The sequence below is a fragment of the Acanthochromis polyacanthus genome, chromosome 17 (genome assembly GCF_021347895.1).
Source record: "Acanthochromis polyacanthus isolate Apoly-LR-REF ecotype Palm Island chromosome 17, KAUST_Apoly_ChrSc, whole genome shotgun sequence".
In the NCBI taxonomy this organism is placed as follows: domain Eukaryota; kingdom Metazoa; phylum Chordata; class Actinopteri; family Pomacentridae; genus Acanthochromis; species Acanthochromis polyacanthus.
In genome coordinates, this window is record NC_067129.1 from 9980006 (window position 1) to 10006713 (window position 26708).

Here is a 26708-nt window from a genome sequence, read left to right on the forward strand (position 1 = left end):
GGCCAGCGCCCGATCTGGCGCTTCTCTGATTGGCCGGAGGCTTTTCATTGTCCTAATAGAAGACGAGGTCCCATTGGCTGGCTTTTGTGAAACGTCACTGAAGTTTTGCGAGGCGCGTGGATACAAAAATATTTCTGTCCGAGCATGCTGGAGCTGGTAGTAGTGTAGTGTGTTTGCCATAGTATTGAATTCACTACGTTGAGCACAGTGTACAGTAGGCAAGTTAAATGAATGAGACAACGTGGAGCGCTTGCAGTCAGCGAACCGGGCGGCCGTGAGACGTCGTGCGGTCGTGTTGGACGGACTCTCCGTCTCCTCATCCACCACCTCCATTGTGCATTCCCCTCAATGCACGTGAGCTTATTTGCAAAATTATGCCTTTAAAAATGCATATTGAGAACATCGCGTGATCGCATGCAAGAGACGCAAGAAGCCATTGCTCATCCCGTGCGTGATAGATACGCGCTGGATATGAATTTTTCGCAGGATTTGGCACCTAGTTGAAGGGAAAACACAATAGCAACTCAGTATAATGGTATCCCCTTTGATTACTGTGTGGCGTAACAGTGTGATGCTGATTTCCATTTTTAGCCCATTATTGATAGAATTTCACTCCACTGACTGCACCACACACAGTTTTCTTATTCTCGTTGACAAGTATACATAATAATTACTTACAGTAGGCACTCATTCAATTCTATTGGCTATGTTTACTTATAGAACTGCATTCAAATTAAGATAACAATTCAGCAACAGATATCAAATCATGATGACTACAATCAATAGGTGAGTGCCATCCAGACTGATTGTTCATTTTTAGCCCTGCACAATGTTTTTATGTCTGATAGTTAAAGGCTTCATATACAGTAACAGATTGAATTGATAGTATACTCATCCCTAATTAAGACAGGCTTAAGGAGATCAAACAAGGACTGCTCAGTTTGAAACAAACTTTGTGAATAAAGCAGCCTATAGTTAGTTGGAACAAATCTGACAGTAGTTTCAGCATACAGGAAATATTTTTTTGCAGTGAGATATAGCAATGTTTTGCTTGTGGGCGTATTGTTTCTATTCAAACCTTGCTGCTATAATTGCAGGCCCAAGCTATACCAGATCTGTATGATAGCTGCATACAGAAGTCAGTGGCTCTTTACTCCCAATCTCAGGCATATTCTCCTGTGCAATGAAACTATTAAAGGCTTATATTAGCATATACATAAATAGGAAAACGTTGACAGTCAGGAGTCCATTCATTTTAATGCACCTCACAGTATCCAGTCACATTATATTAACAGATCTTGGATAAGAGACTTTTGATCCACTTTTTAAATATGCATGTCCAGCTTAGCTAATACTTTCTTATCAATACCCCCTACATTATAATTTCATACAGATTGCTATGCAGAATATAGAATAAAGCTCATCACACAAGTTTTTGTTCACCCTTTTTCATATTAAAATGCAACTGTTGGAAGTTCCACAGCACCTTAAAACCACATTTCGCTGTGCTGATGTTATGCAGTTGAATAATTTGGCTCATGAGCTCAGTCGAGAGGTGTCGAGAGGTCATGTAATTGTACTTGTATTTGTTAATTTGTCAACAGATCTTGAAAAGTAAGGTTACAAAGGCATGGAATTCGCTGAGCACGTTTGTGCTATTAAAATACAATCTGATGAGTCTGATGACCCTATGATCTTGCTCTAGCGCCACCATCAGGCAAGGATTGGAATTTATTTACTGACTGTGTCCTTCATAACCTGTGTTTTTTGGGTATAGCCTAACTTGTAACTCACACTTGACACAGAACCTGCAGGCCACTGTTTAAGTGAGTATAACTGAATATACCCAATGGTTGTGACGTGTTTATTATCATTTTTGGAAGAATTATGCACAAACACCTGCTGCTAAAATTCTTATTTCCTGAATATAAAATGCACATTTTTGTGACCTTGTAACCTCATCTCTAGCGCCACCGTTAGGCAGAATTTCCAGCAATAAACAGAGGAGTAATTAGGATCTACTGCAGAATGTAACTTGCTAAAAATGCCAGTACTATGAATGCAGATTGTGAAAGAGGTCTTTCCTAAGATGACTTGCTTATTTTGCACAAACTTTAGGGAGCATGATGTGATTTGACTTTAAAGGCATGTCTGTGCGTTTAAATGTGGATAGTGGGGGGTGGGGTCGTGCCAATAAGAAAAATGCTCACGGTCTATTAGTATTTGCCAAACATAGTCATATGACCACTGTAGATAATCTAATAATTGTGTGTGCTTAAAAAAATCAACATTTTCTGTTTGCCTTTCATGTGGAAATCTATTAAACACCCTTCTTCTTAGCAGCTCATAGAGAAACAAAGAAAAATGGCTGACACAGAGTTTATTCTTATCCTTGAATTAAGAATGGGAAGGGTGAACTGTTTCCAAATGCCAATCACAACCCAGACTCAGGCCACATGTCTGCCTGTGATGCTGCCTGTCTGTGTCTCATTTTTGCATCAGGAGATGCCATGGCAGAAAGCTATAGCCTGCTCGTGAGGCTAGGAGGCGGCCGGTTTATGCATTCTAATGAGCGCTCCCTGGGAAAAATATGCAAATTCATTTTGTCATCAAGAGGAAAATAGAGGACAGGAGAGCAGCAGATACAGGAGGGGCTTAAGGGAGGAGGGCACATGCAAGAGGCGGGACTGGGTGGGGGGAGATGTGTGTGCGTGCATGTCTGTGAATGTGAGTGGGTTGGAGTGTACAAGAGCATGGGGTGTGAGCGCGTTGAGGGCTGTAGTATTAGAACCAAAGTGAGGGACATATGCAAACCCAATACCACCCCCACCCAGTCATCCACCCCCTCTACTACTCAAAAAGCCCCCAGACAGCAGGCCTTCAAAAACAAATATGGAATAAACAGTCCTCCTCAGTTACAGAACCAGATAAGTCAAGTTCAGAGTGGATATGAGGAGAATTTATGGCTAGAGGCAATCTCAGTTGTGAAATCAATCCCTGTATTCTTTTGATCTCTCGTCAGGGTGATTTTTTATTATTGTTGTTTTAGTTATTGATTATTTTATGTTCTTTTTTGCATCTTGAAAAATATAAAAGGTGTCCTAATTCGTGTTAATTCGAAAATAACTTGTACAATGCCTTTACTAATATGAGGTAAATGATAATCTGATCAAAGTACAACCACCACCACTACTACTATTACTACTACACTAATAATAATTGTTGGAATGTAATTTATATTTATATTTAACATGTTCATTTCACTTTCAGAAACATGACATACAGGGTTTTTATTTACCTCCCAAAAACAATGACATAGAATGTAAAATAAAGGACATTAATTACTCAGAACTGTAACCGTTGAGTGATATTTTTTTTAAATGCTTCTCTAACCGCAAGCGACGGCTTTTTTTAAACGCGTCAGTGTTCCTGTCCTCGCACCGGTTAGCACTGGTTTGATGGGCTGTGCCGTACTAATCTGCAGCACCAACATGAACAATAACTTGAGCTCAGGCAGCTGCAGTTCACCGGAATTACCGAGCGGGGGCCAGCGGAATCCATCTGCCGGAGACGGGGAACGCATAGGCTGCTGCACAACCGGCGGCGGCCGGAAAGAGAACGTTTCTGACACGAACTCACAAAAGGATGCACATGGAGTGGATGTCCAGGGGCCCGGAGATTCATAAATACAACTCTACGTGGATGGATTTCACTCCTCAGCAACGTAGTGACGAATTTAATTTATCTTTGGTTTCGGTAAGTGTGAAATTATTTACGAAATCTCAAAATAAGAAGCGGAAGAGACTTAAATTATTGCCCGGGCTCAGGCTAATACTGTAGCATGCTAACATCAGGTGAGCAGGCTGATGGTTCTGTCAGTGCACGATGGCTTGGACTGTATCTCAATTGTTTCGCAAAAAATCCCAAATATTTGGCCATTTTCAAAGCCAGCCATTAATGAATTAGCTCGCTAACGTGAAATAGGCATTTCCTTGATCAGTTCTAGTTCTCTAGTGTTTACATTTGGGGGTATCAATTCACTCAGAATATATATATTTGGGATTTTTCCTCGGCTTACAATAAATGAAAGCTAATCCTAATACAAATCGGTTTTATTATGCATCACAAACCTTTTTTGTGTGTTGTTGTCACAATTAAGTGCATGGACTAAAATGGCAAAGTGTAGCTGTCCTAAAGCTCCCACATGTGAGCCTGCAAAGAAATGTTTTTTTAAGGTAGTGTGGTCTCAAGGGACGTATTTGCCAGCAGAAACTAAAGTTTTGAAATAGTAAACCATATTTTACTAGATTATTTACTGTCATGGCTTGCCAAGATTAAATATATGTCACTAACCTCTAATGTTTGAACGCAGTATGAAGTAAGTCTTGTATCACACACAGCTTTGGGGATCTTTGTTAGACCTATAATCTTATGAAATCCACACAGCACGCCTTCCAGATTGGTAATATTTGATGAATGAAATTTTATCAGTGCTTGAATACTTACAGATTCTAAAAGCTATGAAGAAATTCTTATGATAATTCAGTCTTTACAGAAATATTGAAAAATATATTGCATTGTAAATATACAAATGGCAAAATTCACACTATATAGCGGAAAACATTGAGTCGACATTATGTTGTGCATAGACTGTATATGTTAAATCGATACATAATCCAAACTAAATTATCAGTCAGCAACACCTAAAAGAATAAGATGATCAGATGACATACAAAAGAAGAGTATACGAGAACTGTAAAGGAAGAGGCAGAAAACTTGTCACAGTGCTCAAAAATGTATTTACAAAGGTGTATATTTATGAACTGTACTGCAATGATTCATAAATTATTTAATTAGATGTCAACTACTAAATTACTTGGCAACTATTTTATCACCAAATTGATTTGAGTCATTTATTAAAAAACAAACATCAGCATTGTCTGATTCCTGCATCATAAATCTGTGCATTTTATCTTCATCTCTATATCAGTAAATTGAATATATTTAGGTTATGAACCAAACAAGACATTATTGACATTTTTCATTGTTTTCCAAGAATGTATACACCACACAACAACTAATTAATTGAGAAAATAGTTGACAGATTGAGCAACAGTGTACATATTCCTTAGTTATAGCCCTAGTCATGATAGGCGTTTTGCAGAAATTAAAATGAGAAACCCTTTATAGCTTAAACAGAGGGCACTTTTGCTGTTGCAGTAAATTCAGTACCTGACAAATGAAGACATTTGTTGAAAAAAAGGTATGAAAAGATTTTTGAACATTTCTTGCTGCAAATTGAAGATCATTATTAAAATGCTACCACTTTAGAAGACGAATGCAAAATATCTCATGATCTAACAAAGTGTGTTCCTGTGAATCTTCATAGCTGTGTAACATACCTGTTGTGGTGCTGTATTTTTATTCCTCAGCTCCTTTGGAGGTGAGCCAGGTTGCAGTGACATGGTAATATTTTCTGAATGGCACCGGACCGTCATGGACCCAAAGAGCAGCAGCTGTTTGCCAATGACTGGTGAAGACACTGGTTTGGGGGCTTTGGCCTCACCGCTGGCGGGGTATTTGGGAAAAGTCAGTAGAGCTCATGCAATCCTCTCATTGTCACGTGCGCAAAGCTGAATTATATTTGAAAAATACTGTGACTGGGCAGTGCCAATCCAAATTACACAAAAGAAAAGCAACAAAAACGGAAATCTTAAGTTGTAAAAGGCGAAAGTTTTTTAATAAGCTTGAACCATGTGGAGAGCTGAAGATTGTTCAGTGCATAATGTTGTATGAGAAACTAAATAAGGATGTTCTGTGGTTGTAAGCCTAATGTATTTGATATCAGCTGGTCTTACCTCATTAAAACTGCTGCTCGCCAATCTGAGGCTGCAATTAAAAGAAACAGACAAGCTTTAAAACGGAATTCTTACCCGAGAATTACCTTCAACAGTTCTTACTCTTACTTGTATACCTCACTTCTGCAAGATAAATCAATTGAAACCTTTCTATTTTTTGGTGTATGTGTACAGACAAGTATTTAATGTCATTATGAATGTATACACGAAAAAATTCTAATGTATGGTTTGAAGAAATTTGATCTGCCTGATTTCTTAAAATATAAAATAGTTCAACTCATCTCTTTAGTAGAGGTTTACTCACTCGGCTAAAACCATGCTTTATTGTCACATTTTTTAGGTGCAGGAAAGAGCTGCTTCACTGGAGCATTGTCCTTGGTGTACGTCAAAGGGCTTGACCTTTGCTCTGCGCTCCTACCGCATCAACCTCCAGGAGTCCATCACCCTCTGCACAAATCCACAGGTTAGTCCCAGTGCTGCTGTCACACACACACACACACACAGTCATGCTTTATGTATGTTAACCTTTCTGTATCCATTCTCGCATAGTGCCTCTTCCCCCTGGTCACCCAATCCTTGGAGGATGTTTTGGCTAGCTTGGATCCCGTGGAGCCCGCTGCTGGGAACAAAAGAAAAAATGCCTCATCACTGGAAACGGAAGAGCTGATCAAACCGTCAGTCAAACGTCTACGATCAAGTGAACCGCAGGATCTTGGGCCACAGAGCATTGCTGACACACCTGTTAACCCGGCAGAGCGCGGTACTGTAAACACCGTCACGAATGGTCAGCATGCAGCACCTAAGGCAGATGGTGAGCAGGTAAATGGATACCACAAGGAGTGCCCACTTGCAGAGACAACAGGATGTGAGTCACTACAAGGTAAGGATGTTGCTCTCGAGAAGAATCCAGACGGCGGTGCAGATGGTCTTGCTCCTCCTACGTGGTCAGCCTCAGTTGGACACACATCAGACGTTTTGTTGACTGCTGATGGGAGCGACCCTGCACTCTCTCCTCACTGTGGTGCTCTGGGTAAATCAGAGAGTGACTTAAGGCAGGGGAGGAGTCCTCCTGAGGTGCTGAACAGATGCAGCAGACTGAGCTCCAATCAATCCAATCTCACAAATGGAGACATCTGTTGCACCGATCTCTCTGTTCCATCAATGCAGCACAGTGACACGTGGACAGAGGACAAATCACCTGCTGTGGACATTACCGGATGTAAATACACGGGAAGCATTAAGTCAAAAAGCGAGGATTTGTCCTTTACTTCTGTGACGGAGTCGGAGGAGCTTGTATCGGTTCCAAAGCAACTTTTCTGGAGAAACAGTGACAGCCTGTGTTGGCTGGACTCTCTGCTTGCCGCTTTGGTGACCTGTAGGAGCTTAAGAAAGCGTAAACCTAAAAGTGAGCCTCAGCGATCAACTGTGTGGCGGCTGATGAGAGAATATGACGACATTTGTGCTGCCGTCCAAGTCCACCAACAGACTGGCAAAGGTAAGCTAACGTGTAATTCACTGTCAGCTTTTTGGAAGTGTCTCCAGTATTTTTATTTTGTAATATGTACGGTTTGTAGCAAATTAGATCGTCTGCTTCTGCTTTTCATTTTCTGACAACAGACAAATTTAAACCGACTAATGTCAACAGGCTGAGTCAACTATATTTGTCTATATGCATATTTCCCACTGTGTTTGTCTCTAGTGGTATCTGGCCATGCAGATTGTGTTTGCTCGCAGTTTTAAAGCTTTTCATCCCCGAGATGTTTTCTGTGACCTCGATGCATATGGGAGGTTAATGGAATGTTGTTTGTGCTGTTAAAAACATAATGGCAGCATGTCTGAGGGGTGTGCTACAAAGCAAATTTGACATAGCCAGGCTTTTTTTGTGTTAACCGACTCAACAAAACCTAAAACTCCAATTAGAAATAATGGATTTCACTACAGGGGTAATTAACTTTCTTTGTTAAGCCAGATTTTCTTCATCAGGCTCTGTGTGCGCTCCCATAATGAGGCTGTTTAACGCATCACTTGACCGTTCTTCTGCTCAAAACGGTCTGATGGCATTCACCCTGCTTCAGTCGAGAGGAACAGGTTGTTTACAGCGGAGAGCTGTGAAGAAAATAGACATTTGTTACACTAAAAAACATTGTTATTGCAAATTCGGCAAGAGAGGAATGCTGGATCAAAAATCAACAATCGTGAGTAAAATATATTTTAGCTCTTGGTGTGTTCTCAATGCAGCTGCATATTAGAGCTTTTAAACTTGAAACTTCGTAAAACTGAAAATAATTTTCAAGAAGTGCATTTAAGTCTAACACATAATGAAGGATTCATGGAAATCACATCAGTTTTTTGCCAAGTCAAAGTGAAATAAATGGTGTTTTTTTTATTTTTTTACTTTCTTAATTTGCAAGACTAATTAATTTTCTAATCTGTGTACTATTAGCTGCATTACCATCAAAGTTTAATGAACTTGGCAGCAAGTTGGGACCAAACATAAAAAGATATTTGTATTTCCCACCTGATTGCATGTAGGTCCCCAAGTTTGCACCACTGTTCATGCACAGCTTCATATCTGTAGGGATCATAGAGAAAATGGTCAAATAAATAATTGGTGAAAGGGAGATGCTTCTTATGACCAATTTAAATCAAAAACTCTGAACAGAACCTCTGCCTGAGCAGGTTAGCTGTACAGCATCAGTTACCACTGGTTACCATGGTAATCTAGCAGGTTAAAAGAGAGCTGCCTTCATCGTCAACATTAAAACTCTGACCTTAAGCACAGCATACTTTGCTAACCCATTAACCTTGCTTTGTAGTACACCACTCTGGTCTCTGTTGTATTGTAATGGTGGCAGATGTTTGAGAGGCGGATCTATCCAAACCTAGGTGCATAGAACTGAAACATCACGAGAAGGGTTCACTGAGACGTATTGTTTTTGTTGCACTTGTTTTGCTTGCTTTACTTTCTGACTAGATGGCGTTGTGATGGTGCCAATGCATGTGCTGCAAAAGGCCAGTGCAGACCTACAGCGTCTCAGGATGTCCATCTTCAAGCTGCTGCAGCCCAAACTGCACTGCAAACTAGGTGAGCTCGGTTTTATATTCATCACTCTGTCATGACCCTCCATATTTTCAAGCCTTACGAGAGCTTCTCCTCGTTAAGTCTTAAGTCTTTGAGACACAATTTGCATTCCAAAAAGTAAGTTCCCCACATTGAAAATTAAAACTGCACAGTAGCCAAAATCAGATCAAGTTATTTATCTAAAGATCTAAATATGTTATTATTGTCCAGTTGCAGGTGTGAATCAGCATCTGTAGGAGTCAAGTAGTTCACTGATCACATTCATTCAGATGATGGTGCAGCTGTGCTAGTGATACTTTCTGTTTGAAACACTAATGTTTCTGTGCCCTACAGCAAACTGCTTTGAACTTAAGCACATCTGATAAACTGACTTTAGAACTAAGATCAGTGCGTATCCTGAATGTAATATTTCAGCTGAAGTTTTAATATTCATACAGTCTAGACCAGGGGTCGGCAACCCACGGCTCCGGAGCTGCATGCGGCTCTTTCATCCCTCTGTTGCGGCTCCCTGTAGCTTTGGAAAAAAAATAATCAGCAGACTATTTAATTAAAATTTCTTTTGTTTTAGACTGTTAATTTTTAAAAGTTTTATTCTAAATTTGAAGATTATGGTGATCTTGTAACATCAAAATAAAACGTCTTAATTTTTGTCTGTCAACATATGTGTCCCAAACGTCAATCTCCAACACTCGCCGCCGGCGTGTGTTCATTTGGAGTCCTGTTGATCTTTGGATCCCGGTGTTTGCTCTACATTCATTCAGCAGCGACAGGCCACCATTCCTAAATCCTAGCCATCGCTCCTTCAAATTTCTTTCTTTTTGTATTGTCACAAATACACCACCGCCGCACGTCTCCGACTTCACAGCAGAGTCCTGCATTGTGTCGGGTACTCGTGAGTACTAAGGTAAACTACGGATAATTGTCTTGCTCAGTATCTACTCTATGATATGTCAGGTTAATACGACGTTACTCGCGAAAGCACGGCTCGATGTCACATCCAGCATCCAGGCAGCAGGTCAGAGAGTCAGAGGAGTGTTGTCTTTGAAAATAGGGCAGCGACTTACCGGAGAAAAATTATTAGCTTAAGATAAATAGATTTTACAAGTTAAATAGACATTCGCAAATTATTGATTTCCAGCTAACATTACGTAACATATGAGGTCCAGGAGCAAAAATGACATTAACCAGGTAAGATAAATATTAGTGGAAGGACACAATTTAAAAAATGAATCTATCTAATTAGAGGCTTTGTATTTAATTAATCACGACTGATTAACAACGGCATAGAGGTTAAAATATATGCAGTGTTGTCTTCAGTTTAAATGCCAAAAGGATTTTGCGGCTCCCGGTGTTTTCTTTTCTGTGGGAAACGGGTCGAAATGGCTCTTTGAGTGTTAAAGGTTGCCGACCCCTGGTCTAGAGCATCAGGAATCACCTTTGCACACATTAAAAATTCACATATCTCTAAGTCAAGCTTGACTGGTCGCTCTCATCAGTATAACTTAACAATGAGTGAACTTGAAGTTTTTCTTTCTATTTCAGTGGACTTGCTATGTTTAACATTTCAGTTAATTAGAATATGTGCACACTCTCAAATACAAGTTCAGATAACTCAAAAGTTTTGGGCTATTGTTGCTTTTTTTTCTTTTTAAATGCTGAAGCAACCTTGTGCTTTTGAACAGCAGATGAACACACTCAATAGAACAAATGATCCAAACACATTTTAATGGTAAATGTCTGGAGAAGAATTTAGGCAACAATATAAAGCAATGCCGACTTTGGTCCTTTGTTATTAACATCATCAAAGCTTTGAAAAGCAAATAATAATTGCGTGCACACAAAGGTGCATTATGCAATATTCAACTTAACTAAGAAGGCTTCCTTTTAGTTTGATGTGTTCGTTACACTCTGAAAATTGTGAGCTGCTGTGTCCTTCCTGTTGTTATACTGTCATTACCTTTGACACACAATGACAATGATTCATTCATTCCAAAGGTCTTTTCAGATCTTATAATGAAAACAGCAGTCTGAACAGACAGATACAAATAGATAGGATAATAATTTAGAATGTTTAACTAAATCATAAACGATTTCTGCTGATAAATAAAAGCATGAATTGATACATAAGTAGATGATTTGTGTGTCAGAATAATTATGTTCCTGTTGGGAGGAAAATGTTCGATATATTGGTTATGAAGTGGAGAAACTAAGCTGCTCGTTTATGTTTATTGACTGATTGTATGACCAAGGGTGAATCGCTCTCATGTGGATGTAGTTTTAAATTCACCTGCAACTGAAAGTTTGCATTTATACCCCGTTTTGAACAGTGACTAATCTAGAACTGCTACCACGCATTGGTACTGAAAAAGCTGGTGCCAAAAATGGTTCCCAAAATTGCTGATCCACTGACATCAGTTGCTATGGGAGAGGCAATCACAAGCAACTAGCCACAATTTTGGTAAAACGTGAGTGAAATACCATATTCTACCACAAAACTAGCCCCCCGTGAGATTCCAGGGAAGTGACTGTAATCATCAAATACTAGACCCTCCAGAAAAACGCGATTATGCGATCGCATGAATTCCAGCATTAATCACCAAAATGCCGCTGATTATGCGGGGGTCAATTATTTCCCAAAAGGCCGCATAATCCCCGCAAAACATGGCATAATTCCCGCAAGAATCTCACATTTCCACGAAAAAAAAGAGAAACATGCAGGTCCCGCTTGATTTCACAATTACCGCATCAAATGAGAAAACTATAACCAAAATAAATGGAGTTGTGAGTGAGTTTTTATGTGACGCCCGGCCTGACGTCATCAGTTCACGCATTCACACACACACTAGAAGCACGAGCTGATGTGGAGCGCGGCGCCAGTGTTGCCAACTTAGCGACTTTCTCGCTAAATCTAGCAACTTTCCAAAGCGTCCTAGCGACTTTTTTGGTCAAAAGCGACTAGCCACAAATCTAGCAACTTTTCTGCCGTTTTGGAGACTGACAGGAAAACTCGGATCATTCTGCAGCTACTGTACTCAACAAGCAGCAGGTGCTGCTGTGAGCTCCTCCCCCTCCCAGAGCACAGGCTGTCAGTCCAGTAACCCGCAGCAGTCCCAGTGTCTGATTAGAGGACACATCATTCCACGGCCAGACAGCAGGTGAATCGCGCATATTTTTGCATATTTCACAACTATTCGCATACTTTGCAACTTTCCGCAATTTCCCCGCATAAAATTGCATTAAAACCCCGCATATTTATTCGCATAATCAAGGATTTTTGCTCGTGTTTTTCTGGAGGGTCTAAAATACAATTAACAAAACAATGTTGTGGAATATCAAAACAGCTGAATTCGTTAGCAGCAATGTTTTACTGTAACTGTGAGATTCATTTTTTACATGCTCCATGAACATTAATTTCATAATCATTTTGTAGTTTCCAGCCCATAGAAATGACTCTAAGTATCTAATAATCCATAGTGCTGGGTTCTGAAACCTGTCGAAATGCAGCCCGGTTCTGAAAAGCCACCAAGGCAGAACTGGCTGTGCACCAGCAGTACCGTGATGGAAAAGAGGCACGAGTCATGGAGCAGTCGCGCTCTGCTTCAGCACTGTGATTGACAGACAACCTGTCCATGGTGTCTTGCCTCTCGTCCGATATCAGCTACATTCATTTCTGTCTCACAAAGTCAAGTCCTCAGCTTTTTGCCTTAAAGTTCCAAGTTCAAGTCCCGCACAAGTGGAGTCCCAGCTGGAAAATTAGTTGTAAGTCATCGAGAAATGAATTCTGAATGGATATTTGCCACAAGGAAGTTTTGTTCAGAGCGGACGCTTGTCTCATTCAGAATAAATTTTGTATTTTATGTGACACAAAAGGCAGGAGATTGAGTTGTTGAGCTCTGCTTGGTTGCTGTTTTGTTGCTCTTCTTTCTCTCAGCTTTGTAAGGAGAGCGTGAAGTAGCGGAGCTTTAATTTCACGGTTGTTCTCTCCACATTAATATATGGTTTAAACAACTTAAAGGTTAATATTATAATTTAACACATCTAATGAGGGTAATTGTATTATATAGGTTAATTCTAATATATAGATGTAAACACACTGGGAGAAAAGTGAATTTTTTCTGTATTTCTTTACTATATTTCTGAATCTACCATCACTGATAGGAAACCAGTGTTGGATCAGGAACAATATTCAAACTGTGCCAAGCTAGTCTGAGCAAGGGAGAGATGTCTGAGCAAATGCTTTTTAAACTCGACAACACAATGCTCCCAGGGCCCCTCCAGCCTTCTGTTCTTGAATATTAATTTTTGCATAGACTAGTACTACGCTTCTGCCAACAGATTACATTGACAAAAAGAAGTATATAAAGGAGGAGTCTGCCTTGTTTGGCTTCTTCTCTAAAATGTAATCGCACAGCGTGAGAGGCTCAGTGTAAGGTCTTCAAACAACTAAAGAACTTAATTGCCTTAACTGTTATTTTTTTCTGCTGTTATGTGCACCATCATTTATCTGTTTATCTCAGCTGCCTGCCACAAAAATGTCCTGAGTCATGAATCCATATTTAGTATCTATGACGAGAGCTGGTCTTGATCCTTCATAACAGTCATTATCACCTTATAATATCAGAAAGTGGCAGGTAAGGACATGCAAACCTTGGATTGGGATTTTCTTATTGCCGCCAGATCTCAACGTGATACAAATGCGTGAAAGGAGGCAAAGGGGTGGAGAGGGGAGGGACAGAAGGTGTTCAGTAACGTCCCCACACCAGCGAAAAGGTGAGAGCAGCACAGGATTTGAAACATCTGTATGAAAGAAGACTCTTTTTAGGTGGTCTTTGCTGCTTCACCCCTCTAGAAACCCCCTAAAGTGGACATCAGTGTGGTTGAGGACCAGGGTTGTTCTGATTCGTGTCCATTTGTTTGCTCCGGAAGCAGAAACGTTAACATTTCTCTGGGTGCTGAGGCAATGCAGGAGCGGCTGGAGGCAGTTGCTGAGCGATAACAGCAGTTAATAGGGGTAGAAAGGGTGTGTAAAGGGAAAGAATGCAGTGTGGTGGTGCTTCTACAGCCGTTAAAAACACATCCAATTTAAAAAGCAAAATATTGTAAACTCCTGTGAATGGCAAGTGTTGATAGAGATATACGTGGAAATTGAAGTTCTTTCACAGACTTCCACTCAAAGGCGGCCACTAAGGGAGGTGGGATGCGATATGTGGATTGTGTTCATTAGTGGCACTCCCTGTTTAGGACGGCTTTTCTCCTTGTGCCAAACCCTTTTGCCAGATGAAGGTCGAGCACCGAAATGTTGTGTTAATGAATCTATCTTTGATACGTTTGTCAGAGTCTAATGAAAACTTTTGGATACGCTTTTCTCTCTCCCAGCCACCTGCCTCTGGAAATAGATGTGTGAAGAGTTCCTTTGGTTTAAATGTTCTTTATACAGACATTTGATTATGTTAAAGTTCAAAAGGATTGAATGTATGAAGTCTGGATTGGCCTTACAAGCTTTCTGATTGATTTAAAAAGGAAAATGGTCATTTTCAACCAACACAATGGCAGTTTTTAGAGAACTGGTAGATGTATTATATCACAGCAGACTCACATCATCATACAGCTTGAAAAACATGTTTAGACATGCAGTTCTGTAACGCAGACAGTTCAGAAAGAGGCAGAATAGAAATGCTTTCATTTAGACGTATGGTGATCCATGTGCTATCAGAAATTTACCCGACATCTTGGACACAGACAGATTCTTTAAAACTACCTGGGAATGCAGCTGCTGCAGACACTTGATTCTTTAATAACGCTCTGACTTCTGCAGGTCTGTACTTCTCAGGTCAAAGGGAAACTCCGGTGTTTGCCATGCCACTTCTGCTCACGATGGATTCTTGGGTGGAGCGTCTCTTCCAGTCAACTTTTCAGTGGGAGTTTCAATGCAGTGAATGCAAAACTGCTACGAAAGAAAGGTCAGTAATTTAATTCAGAAAATATTTAGCTTTTACTAGATTCCATAATGCATTTTGTCGGTGGAATTAGTCATTTGTTTTAAAACCTTTTGCTCATTCATCCAGAAGCTTAGCAGTGGAGAGACTAAAAGCAGTGAGAACTTAATTGTGTTAAGACTAATCATGCTGGGAACAAATACATCAGATGAGGCACCGCTCTGCCTCAGATTTGTCTGGAGAGGGCAAACAAAGACAGAAATTAGTGAATTATTGAGAAATAGTGTGACACTTCATGTAGTATTGCTGTGAACTGGGATGCAGTGGTAGAATATAATGCAAAACTGTCGCATCTATTGCTTGTTGAGTCCATAAAATTCCAGATAACAGTAACAAGTGGGTAACCGGCTGTTTTGTTTGACCCACAGTCCAAAACTTACAGCACGGTACTGAGTTTACAAGGATATGAAACAGAGAAGCAACACATCCGTACAACATCAAATGTGGTCAACAAAATGAATGTTATGCTAATAAACAATTAACTGATTATTAATATGGATTTATTTTCTGTTAGTTGACTGAATATGGAACTAAATGTTGCAGCACAAATTCAGAGGATGACTGACAAAGATGGTTTCAGAGGAACATAGTTTGTCTTTGAAGGCTTAAAAAGCCTCTATTTCCTATCAAGAACAGGTGATCATTACAGCAAATCTAATAATTAGAAGAGCAAACGTTCAAATGCTGGGCGTTGTAGGCCATGTACTGCAACTAATGTTTCCCTCTGAGTCATTTTATTTTCTGTTCCTTTTGAAAAATGGAAGTATTTATATAAAACCTGATGCCTAAATGTGTTTCATGCTTTGCTTTTCAGGGTAACGAAAACTCTCCCCACCTTCACAAACATCGTGCCTGACTGGCGCCCTCTACGTGCAGTTCACTTGGGCCCGTGCAATTTCTGCTGCAAGAAGAATCAGATGAGGACTATGATGCTGGAGAAGTGAGGACTAAACACACTTTATATTATATATGTTTATATTTATATTTACACCGATCAGCCACAACAGTAAAACCACTAACAGGTGACATGAATAACATTAAATGGATGAAATATGTTTAGCAGCAAATGAATAGTCAGTTCTTGAAGCGTTGGAAAGGGAGGAAATGGGCAACATAGGGATCTGAGTGATTTTGACAAGAATCAAGCTGTGATGAGTGGATGAGCATCTCCAAAACAACCCGACTTATAGGCGATCCTGGTATGCAGCGGTTTGTACAGACCAGAAATGGATCAAGAAAGAACAACTGGCAACCGGAGCTGTTGGGTTTTAACCCGTCTGTTGCCAGTTGGGTTGCCCAAGGCTCATTGATGCATTGGAGAACAAATACTAGCCCGTGTGGTCTGAACTTAGAGAAATTTACAGAAAACCTTTATTGAGGCTGTGACAGAAAGGTGTCTACACTGCAGCACAACTTCTGCATTTGGGGCTGGGATGCTGCTCTCTGGTCAAACGGGCTATGCCAAGCGCTGTCTACTGTTGAAAGCCCCTACATTGGGCATGTTAGCTTCAGAACTGGGCCATGGCTTAACACTAGAAAGTAGCCTGGTCTGATAGTCAGGTTTACTATAATCAGGCAGCAGGATTCACTATAGGAGGAAGGAACGCACTTCGGGCAGTGTGATGCTCTGGGTAATGTTCTGCTTGAAACTTTGGGTCCTGGTGTTCGTCTGGATGTTACTTTGACACGTATCAACACGTATCTGTGGGACGTGATGGAAAAATATGTCCAGTTCGTGGAGGTTGCACCTTGCAGCTTAGAGGACTTAAGGGATCTGCTGCTAACGTCCTGCTGCCTGATCCCACAGGACACTGACAGAGGTCTGGTAGAGTTCATGCCTTGATGGGTTAAAGCTGTTCTGGCAGCATTAAAGGGGTCATGCAATATTGGAAAGATGTTTTCAATGTTGTAGCTGATTGGTGTATGTAAAAATACTGTCTCTGTGCATTAGCAGAAGTGGGGACAATAATAAAGTTTGGCTAACTCAGTTTATCTCTCCCTCTGTAAAGATCAATGCACTAGCTTTATAGAAATGTTTTATTTATATTCTTTAAAAGAACGTCTCAACAAGACCATCGCTTCATTAATTAACCTAACTTTTGCTTTCTGTTTTTGTGTAGCGTGCCTCCAGTGTTTGCGCTGCACTTTGTGGAGGGGCTTCCTGACAACGATGTCAGTATCTACGACTTCACCTTCAAGGAGAAACGCTACTCGATCACCGCTGTCATTCAGTACAACCACCAACTTAAGCACTTTGTCACCTGGATTTGTAATGCGGACGGTACGTATCTTAAGACCAATTTAACATGTTTGTTACATTCACTTTGACTGCGGGCCATCTTTACGATCTGTTTAATGTTTCACATAGTTGACTGGCAGGAAGGTTGGTGCTGAATTCCTCAACAGCACATTCTGCTGGACAGTTCATGTAGTGTTAAACTATGGAAGAGACAAACCGTTTAGGGCTTGTTTCTCTGCCATTTAATAAAGAATTTATTAATGTCAGATGAAATTATTCCTCCCACAATTTATTGATTATGTTCCTAGTCTGAAATGTGTGTTCTTTTCTATGTGCTGTTGTTGGTAGAGCTGCTCCTGTAAAACATTTTAGTATTAATGAGGCATTGTCTTTTTGTCTTTTATTAGTAGCATTATTTTGCATTGGGCAAGTGAAATCATCAGGTGATTGGATACTAATCAATCATGGCTTTGTAGTTAGTCATCACAATATAATTATAACTAACATCAGTACAAACATTCATGCTGCATGTGTTGTTTGTTGTTCTAACTGTGAGTTTTGTGCCTTTTTCCTGCAGGGTCATGGCTGGAATATGATGACTTAAAGCACCCAGACTGTAAGATCCATCAAACGCTCCAGGTCCCTGCTCATGAGATGCATGTTGTCTTCTGGGAAACGGAGGATAATAAAGGGCCTTGTGCCTCTTCTCCCTCCAGCACATTTGCTGAATCTCCCCCATCTGAAAATGAAAGGATCCCCAGTTTAAACGGCGGAGACTTAACCGCAGATGAACTGTCGCCTCGCGCTACAGATCATTCTCTTCTTTTGCCTCACAACGACACAGACATTGTCTCTGCACTCACATTATCTGCAGACGGCAGCAGCATCATGGACACGACAGTTACAGCCAGCAATGATACATCTATAGGTGCCACAACGTTGCTCGACGCCTTCGAGGGCCTTACTCACAACGACATCATTACACTTACACTGGTGGAGGTGAAAGAGGAATCGGAAACGCAGCCTGTAAATGACATCCAGCAAACTGAGGATTTAAGTGTTTCCAGGAGGACTGAAATGCTCGACCCAACACCAGACAGCTCCTCCACTGCAGTAGGTAGTGAAATGAGTCCCATGCCCGATGTTGAGCAATCGACCGCCTCATCTGAAATGGAGTCCGCTGATGACTCGGCTTCTGATCCGACTTTTGTGCCCGGTGCAAGAAGAGTACAAGCGAAAAGAGTTGGCAGAGGAAAAGCTGTTAGCCAGAAGGCTAAAAAGGCGCCTTCATCAAAAGCAGCACAAGTTACTTCGCTACCAGCATTTCCAGAACCTATCAAAGTAGAAGATGATAAACCTGTGAGTCCTGCTCCTCAGGAAAATACACCACCTGGTGAAACTCCACAGCACGCATCCCCCGTTTCTTCCACCGATACCTCATCTGTGTCCACCGGTCAGAAAAGCACCACATCGACAGATTCCAATGCTTGCTGGTCCTTCCTGCTCGGCAAACACCCCGTGAACCAGCTTCACAAGTCCACTGCTAAATTTGCCCGCGGCCACACGCCTGCCTCGATCGCACAGGGAAATCCCAGCCCTCCTGTTCACTCTACACCCAACCCGCTGAAAAAGCTGCAGATCACAGCCGGACTCTCCTCAAAAGCACAGCTGAAGTTGGAGAACAGCAAGGAGTGTCTCCCAATGAAAGCTGCAGAAATGTACGGGGCATTCAATGCGCAGAGCTCACCGCTACCATCCCCAGCTCTTCCCACACCTAAACTGCTGGAACCCATCACTTCCAGTCGCCTCACAAAAACCACAGTCACGTCCGGTACGTCACTAACTGTGCCTCAAACAAGCGGGCTCACCGACATCTCCGCTTTAAAGAAACACGGCAGCCAGTCCTCAAAGGTTCCTCCAGGTCTCAGCAGCACTGAAGCCCTCAGATATAAGCTGATGAAGAAACTCAAAGCAAAGAAGAAGAAGCTCGCCAAGCTGAACAAGCTGCTGGGTGAACAAGAGGGAGCTGGCCTCCGACCCGACAGCACCGACCTGCACTCTCCCAGCACTGTCACCTCCAGCACCTACGACGGATCCACCTGCGACGACTTCCTGTCTGACCTGCTCTCTCCAGCAACAACAGCCAGCCACCTGTCACCAGACAGCACCGGCTTCTTAGAGATGCTCGCCAATGGGCAAGACGGAGCCGACTGTGCGGTCGGGGCTGGTGCCGTGTCGCAGAACAACGACGACACCAACGGGGTCGCCACCGAAAACTTCCTGGATGAGTTTCTCTTGCAGGCTGTGACTGAGAGGCCAACGGACATGGAGACCGAGGCACTGAGTGCACTTGAACTTTTCATCTAAACTGTAGCTTGGATGTTGTCTGCAGGCTGCAAGCACAGATAACCTTGTTTGATCAATATGCAAAACTGTTTTACCATCGACACCTCAGCTGTTTATTGTTTACAAATTTGAAATAGTCAGACGTGTCGGTGAGTTTATGTTGATATTAATTTACAAGCACTGAGGAAGTCTTTGCAATTTTTGCACATATATACATATATATATATATATATATATATATATATACACTATATGTAAGTGGGTGGTGCGAACCCACTATGTTGACAGTCAGAGCTGTTTGTTTGCATTGTTATTATGACAAATTACTTGAAACCTTTTTTAAAGTCAATAAATGCTTTCGATGACTCCAGTTGTTATATGAACCACAGCATGTTGCCACCATAATATCTACTGCAACCTCCCAGCATTCTTCAAGGGGAATGACATGTTTTCACTGTTAAAGTCACAGCTTCTGCTTGTAATCTGCAATGGTATTTGTGAATCACAATTTTGCCCATTGTTAAATTCGTTAATAGTAAATTTAATGCACCGATCTACCTGGGAAGAAACAAAAAAGCTTGTTGGCAAGCAAACATGCCATCTCACTTGGACCCACATTTGTTTTTGAAGTAATATCTTTGGATGACGCTTTAATGTTTTGATAGTGATTGTTTACTTTTCACAACGAGGTGAGAGATGATATTGTAATTTATTTGGACTATCCATATTTAGTCTAAATCATCTCATTGTTAAAATGATGTTGGGTACACACAGCCTGATATACCCGAGGGAAATTCAGATGGCCTTCTTAATTAAGATGACCTTGGACGACTTCGTTCATAACACGTAGTTACACGTTTATAAACAATAATGACTAAATAACGTACTGCAGGATTGAAGAAAAAAGTCGTTCCCATACCGGGAGTCGAACCCGGGCCGCCTGGGTGAAAACCAGGAATCCTAACCGCTAGACCATATGGGACACGTCTGCCAAGTACTGCACAAACAGATTTTGTTCTATCGTGTTGCCTCTATGGTCGCTGTTTTCGTATTAACAACATCGTTAACATTGTTGCTAGTCGTTGGAAAGCTCACAAATAACTGCACTACGTTTTTGAATCGGTAAACTACATCTCTTTAACTGTATGCCAATGTAATTTTAGGGCTACAGAACTGGAATAAATTAATGAGATGTATTATGCAACTAAAACTCGGTTATAAATACTTCATTTCTGTGCTATATCTTAAAATTTTCGTTAATTATTTAATTTTAGAAACTATTTTTCAAGGAGTTACTTTTTTAGCCTTTTTCTGTCTTCTCTGAGCATTTTATTTATCAAATAACCGCCAATGTTTTCAAAATACTATAATATTGATAACTTAATTGCAACAGTTTGTAAAGCAGGTAGTGGTTCTATTAAATCATTTAATATGAGAAAATAAAGGTAAAATGGCAGAGAAGGAAGCTGCATTACCATTCAAAAGCACATGCAGGTGCTGTTTGACTGTAGGTAAACCACATCACTATAAGCCTGACAGCTTCAGACACTGCTTTGTACTGTGGTTTTACTCTATTTTTTTAATTTATTTTTTTTACAGCATACCAGTGGCGGAGAGTAACTAAGTACATTTACACAAAGACTGTACTTAACCCTCTCATGCATGACACTCACTGCAGTACACTGTTATTCAAACTGCAGCTAAAACCACATCATTTGCAATAATTCCTCCCAACACACAGCGGCTAATCTCCAAAGCCCTCTCTGTATTCATAAATGATCCCTGTTAATATTTCTTACTCTGAAATTTTGCATTTTTAATGCAAAATGGTGATGGAAATGTTCCTGTCAGCTCTGAAATAGGTTTTAAAACCTTTTATTCTACAAGAAACATCAAAATATTCTCTTCAAAAGTTGAATTCATAGACTTTTGTCCCTTTTTGGCGAAAATATAACTATGCACTGTTGCAGACGGCATATATCAGTGGTTTATTCTGGTCTTTCGGGCCCTTTGCGTCAATTTAGAGTAAAGCAACAGTTGATTTATATTGCTTTTTTTCAATCTCAGACCATGTAACAACTAAACTGTGAATTATTATGCACAATAGTCAAATATAATGTATTAGTAAAAACAAATTAGGGGTGTCTGATGTATGGAATTTTACACAAAAAATCATGATCTTGACCCCGAATTTCATATACCACCACCGCTGATCGTAGAGAAGATTTAACTCCTTAAAACACAGCAAATAAATAAACAAAAAAAGATTTTTAAACCTTTGGCTTTAATGTTTTTTATATGTTAATAAAAAGTGTTTCACTCTATTCAGCTATCTTTTTTTTTTTGCCTTAAAGTGCATTTTGATTTCAATTTCACTCAAAATAATAAATGGTGAAAAAAAGCAAAAATAATTAGACATGTTTTAGGCCTTTTATAGTATAAACAAGAACATTTGAGGGAAAAATATACTCTTGATTTAAGTAAGTACACTTTTCTGTTGCTTGTGCTTAATTGAGTATTGCATTTTATGCCTGATTTTGACAGCTACAGTCATTACATGCTAAAATCAAGATGTTACTGATTTTACCTGCATAAAAAGTCGCTTGTTTAGTTCTAGTCCTATAAATAAAATTAACATCATTCCGACGCACTGATCTTGGTAATTTGCGAGAGATTCGTTCAGAGATAGGAGAAGGCTTATGAAAGCCAACTGTGATGTAAATTAAATTTGCAAAACACACACAGAGGAAGTAGCAACAGCGTGTTTGCACCTCTCTGTATTAGGCCACAGCATCATTTACTTAAAAAAACAAAGCCACAAATGAGCGTGTGTGTGTGTGGGATGGAGGTAGGACGGGAAGTACATGATGTCACAGAGGGAGAGAGACATCAGGTTCATGATCTGCAACGGACTCAGACTACGCACTTCTGGACGTGAAAGAGAAGCTTCGTCTCCCTCATCCTCAGCATCCACCTGCTCCTACAGCTCATTCATCATGGACCCCAAAGTGGTGGAAAACATCTACCTCCTGGTCATCGTCACCCTCATCAGCATCCTGCAGAATGGTGATCTATTTAAAAAACTCTGTATTAACATTTAAATATGTTAAGGATGAAGGCATTAGTTATTTTCTGTCTGTGTTTTCAGTGTTCTTTGCTCAGAAGGTTGAGAGGGAGTGCAAGTGTCATCACAGCCACACATCTGCTTTTGAACGAGTGTCTTGTGCCAAGTAAGTGCCCTTTCTTCAACTCTCACTTTTCCGGTAACCCGATGAAACATCTTCACCAGTGGAGGACTTTGTGCTTTCCATTTGGCTTCTTCACATATTTAGATCACCAAATATTTACTCCATTCAGAGGCACTCCTTATTTGCCTGAACACTCCCAGATGGGGGGGGGGGGGGGGGGGGGGGGGGGGGGGGAGCGAGCGAGCAAGCGAGCTTGTAAAAGAGCTCATTTGAATGCTCACTAACAAAGCAGCTTTAACGGTTAGGAAATTCTTCCTGCTTGGAAAAAACTACTCATGTTTTTTGCAGCGTGTTGCCTGTGAACATTTCAAACTGGTGTTTTGTCCTGCTTTAATAAGTTTACAGATGTTAAGGGTGAAACTACTGAACTGCCTAATGGATTCTCACCTCCACTTTTACATATAATTTGTGCTGAAATAGATATTTTTACAAATTAAAGAATTAGAACTGTTTGTTGCTGTATGATTTTTATTACCACAAAAATAGTTTTGGCTTCTCAGATGTGAGGAATTGCTTTTTTTCTCAGTATTTTTCTGTTGTTAATTAAATGTAGTTGGGTTTCTTTTGGTCCATTGATCAGGCAACCAAATAGACTTTTGGAAACAACAAACCCGTTAAACAAGAGCAACTTTATTTAAGTTTAGTTTAATCATTTGCAAAAAAAAAAGAAAGGTTACGTAAACACAAAAAGCATGATGCAAAAAAGAAATGTAAAGTGTTGTGCTGGTGAGATTTAAAACATCCAAAAGACATCTCACTAAAATAGAAATAGTCTGACATCACCTATGAAATCAAAACTCATCAATGAAGATAGAAAACAGTCACAAAATGTATATTAACTGTATATGCAAATGGTAAAATAAACACAAGATATGTACACGTGTTTATTTCTAGCATAAAATATAATAGCAAGAAACCTCCACATATCAAATTCAAGCACTGGCTTCAGTAAATAATCTCTAAACCAAAAAGTGTAATAAAAAAAATCCCTATTTATAAAACCGATGAGCTGCAGCTGGGATAACTCTTCTACACATACTTAAACAACTAGCCTAAAGCCAGAAATTCAAATCTAATATTTCCAACTGACATAACGGTTCAGTCCTTAGTCCACCAGCAACTACGCACTTCTTGTTTTTAAAAGGAAATATCTGAACCACATCCTGACTGGTAGGAAATGTGAAAATTTCAAAAACAATCACCAGTAATCAACCAGCAATCGCTAAAATGTGAGCGAAACAGTCGGTGAAAGCACAGAAACACAGAAGCATCAGTTCAGGGAGTTAAAGGAAGAAAATATGAACCAAAAAAATGAAGCAAATTCTCCCCCCAACTAAACCTGCGTCTGATGGTTCTTTGCATTGTGTGTTGTTAATCTGCCATTAATCAGTCACTGAAATTTAACAAAATAAAGTCAAGAAAAAAGCTTAATTTGTCTCAGCAGCAACCCTCAGCCCAACACAGCAGAAAAAAAAACTTGTTTGAGGTGCTAGAAATGTAAATGTTTGGTCATTTTTGCTTGAGAAAATGACTGAAACTAATAATTCTTCACGTAAATAGCTGTCAGATAATTGTCTAATTGTTGTAACTCTACTTCATCAGAGGTCATGGAGCAGAATGACCTGAAGGCTGCTCAGTTAGAGCACAAGCCCTCTGGGTTACGATGCCCTAAACAGCCTCTTCCTGGTTGCACTTTTACTGCCTTGCATTCACTCTCTCTCATTGTTTCTGGTCTGCTTCCCTACTTCACACTATGGAATAAAGGCAACAAAGCCAAAGAGGAAAAAGGTTTTGGACACAATGCGTGCAGAAATAATGAGTAATTTACCCATCGAGGGATTTCTCTTTCCCAGATTGTTCCGTTCTTTAACAGATTTTCGACGCTTGAAAAGGTAAAAAGTGTCCAAAAAGAATTCTAAATAATTTTGAGGAATGTTTCCTCATAAAGAATGGTGTTTTTTGATTAACTCTCCTGACAGCTAGGAGAGGTTGGAGGGACATGGCTTTGTGCAACATACTGGACTGATTATTGCAGTTTATTGCAGCAGCCGGTACGTGTGGACACACAGACAGCGGCTCACTTTTTCCTGGCTTTCCACTTCAACTTTGCTCCTCAAACACTCACTCATACCCATAGTTTATTTTTTTTCCTCTTTTCTTTTCACGACAGCTTCTGCTGCGCCGTTTCAAAACACTTCCTGATCAGCCGTCTGTAACCGACCTGTGATTGCCCCACGTGACTTCTCATTGCAGGTGACTGCCCTGAAATGTGCTAATGACACCTTTTGTTTACGCCTCTTCTAGTCGGAACTGCATGGATGCTTACCCCACTTTCCTGGCAGTGATGTGGTGTGCCGGCCTGTGCCTCAGTCAAGGTAATCATTAATCGGTCCAAATGAGACACTTTTGAACATTTACTAGCACACACCTACAAATCCAACTGAGATAAGACAGATCGACATTCAAGAGGAATTTCTGCTCTCTCTCTGTAGGTTTCTCATGCATATAACACTACTTTACCTGTGTTTGAAGCACTGCATGATCAGAAAAGTGAAATTAGAAACATTTTGACATGATTGGTATAGAGTGTGGACGTGAATCGTGTTGTTTCAGTCTAAAATTATGTGTTTTAACCTGTTGCTGTTGAACCCAGATACAGATGTCAGCATTTGTTGACATCAAACACGTTCAGATTCACAAAAGTGTACTTCATCTGCAACTTTAGGCCTCTTTAGACCAACACATAATCCATTGCTCACGCTATTTTGTTACAAATGTCGGAATGATTTCTTCAGAGACGTTGACCTTTAATACACAACATCTTATCAGTGGCACCCTTTCATCAATGCCAACTCTTGTTTCATCCACTGTTTGTTACCAGCTGTGAGAAAAGACTTTTTCTGCATACAAAGAAAACACATTCACCACTGCCTCTGAGATTCACTGGTACACGTGCTTCTCGGTGTATTAGCACGGCAAATAAAACACACAACAATGCAATATATTGAGAGGCTGTACCACTTCCTTGAAATGTCTTGAGTGGGAATTTCCCCTACCAGTGGGTGTATGGACTTATTTGGGTCAAACAGGGATTTAAGGGAGTGGTTCCCAAAGTGGGGATCATTGTTCTTTGGGGATGACTTCCAGAAATCAAGTACAGTTTATGAATATGATTAGAAATGCTGTTTTTAGCTGTTCAAAAAGATAATAGTTAAGTGCTGCTCATCATACACACAAACATCATAGGGCTGCTTTAATCAATATTACAGTTTTCTGTTACTAAACTGCATCAAAGTACTCTAAAATGATATCATGGTTGTTTGGATGGACCTATTACTCCACATACGGATGCTTCACCCACCTGTGAAGATAGCAATGATGATAAGAAAAACAGTATTTTGGAATTACAGATATTTTTTTCTGTTTCTGTCCTCTGAAGCTCCTGCTGCCTTCGCTGGGATCATCTACCTTCTTGTCAGACAGAAGTACTTTGTCGGATACTTGGGGCAAACCTCTCAAAGGTAAATCAGTGTCTGTGTTTTTTTTATGCATTTAAAGGCATTTTCTGACTTTTTATTTCTGTGCAGCACCCCTGGATACCTGTTCGGAAAGCGCATCATCAGCTTCCTCTTCCTGATGTGCGTCGTGGGCATCTTTAACTACCTGCTGGCACGTTACTACGGCAACGACTATAAGGACTACGTAGAAACCATCACCAAGGCGGCCTCTGCTCTTCTCCTCATCCCATAATCCAGTGTTTGTCACAAAACTTTTGCTGTTGCATTGAAACGCTGCACTCTTTTCCTGTTTTTGTGAAAGCTTTTATTGTGTTTGAAAATAAAAATAAAATAGAAAACTCATCATATGTACATGCTGATTCTTAAAAGTATAAAAGTGTGCAAACATTTTTGCTTCATTTCAGCACAGATTTGACCCTTT

At 40.3% G+C, this 26708-nt stretch overlaps 2 protein-coding genes and 1 non-coding gene across 4 annotated transcripts; 2 read left to right on the forward strand and 1 right to left on the reverse strand.

Moving 5' to 3' along the window:
• Positions 1 to 3060: 3060 nt before the first annotated feature.
• On the forward strand, positions 3061 to 19886 carry uspl1 (ubiquitin specific peptidase like 1). Of its 2 annotated transcripts, none has more exons than XM_051937215.1 (9): positions 3061 to 3756; positions 5433 to 5589; positions 6199 to 6321; positions 6408 to 7353; positions 8833 to 8943; positions 14756 to 14900; positions 15751 to 15876; positions 17057 to 17217; positions 17753 to 19886. In XM_051937215.1, the coding sequence occupies exons 2-9, from the start codon at positions 5464 to 5466 to the stop codon at positions 19540 to 19542; spliced, it is 3528 nt and encodes a 1175-aa protein (XP_051793175.1). In that variant the 5' UTR covers positions 3061 to 3756; positions 5433 to 5463; the 3' UTR covers positions 19543 to 19886. The 2 variants fall into 2 exon arrangements, with proteins under 2 accessions (XP_051793175.1, XP_022052748.1); XM_022197056.2 differs by having other exon boundaries at positions 14771 to 14900.
• Positions 19887 to 20001: 115 nt separating this feature from the next.
• alox5ap (arachidonate 5-lipoxygenase-activating protein) lies at positions 20002 to 26629 on the forward strand. Its single transcript, XM_022197058.2, has 5 exons — positions 20002 to 22587; positions 22670 to 22751; positions 25074 to 25144; positions 26209 to 26290; positions 26357 to 26629. Exons 1-5 carry the CDS (start codon positions 22386 to 22388, stop codon positions 26517 to 26519), a joined length of 600 nt encoding a protein of 199 aa, XP_022052750.1. The 5' UTR covers positions 20002 to 22385; the 3' UTR covers positions 26520 to 26629.
• On the reverse strand, positions 20432 to 20503 carry trnae-uuc (transfer RNA glutamic acid (anticodon UUC)). Its single transcript has one exon. It is a non-coding gene; the product is annotated as a tRNA-Glu (tRNA).
• Positions 26630 to 26708: the final 79 nt, after the last annotated feature.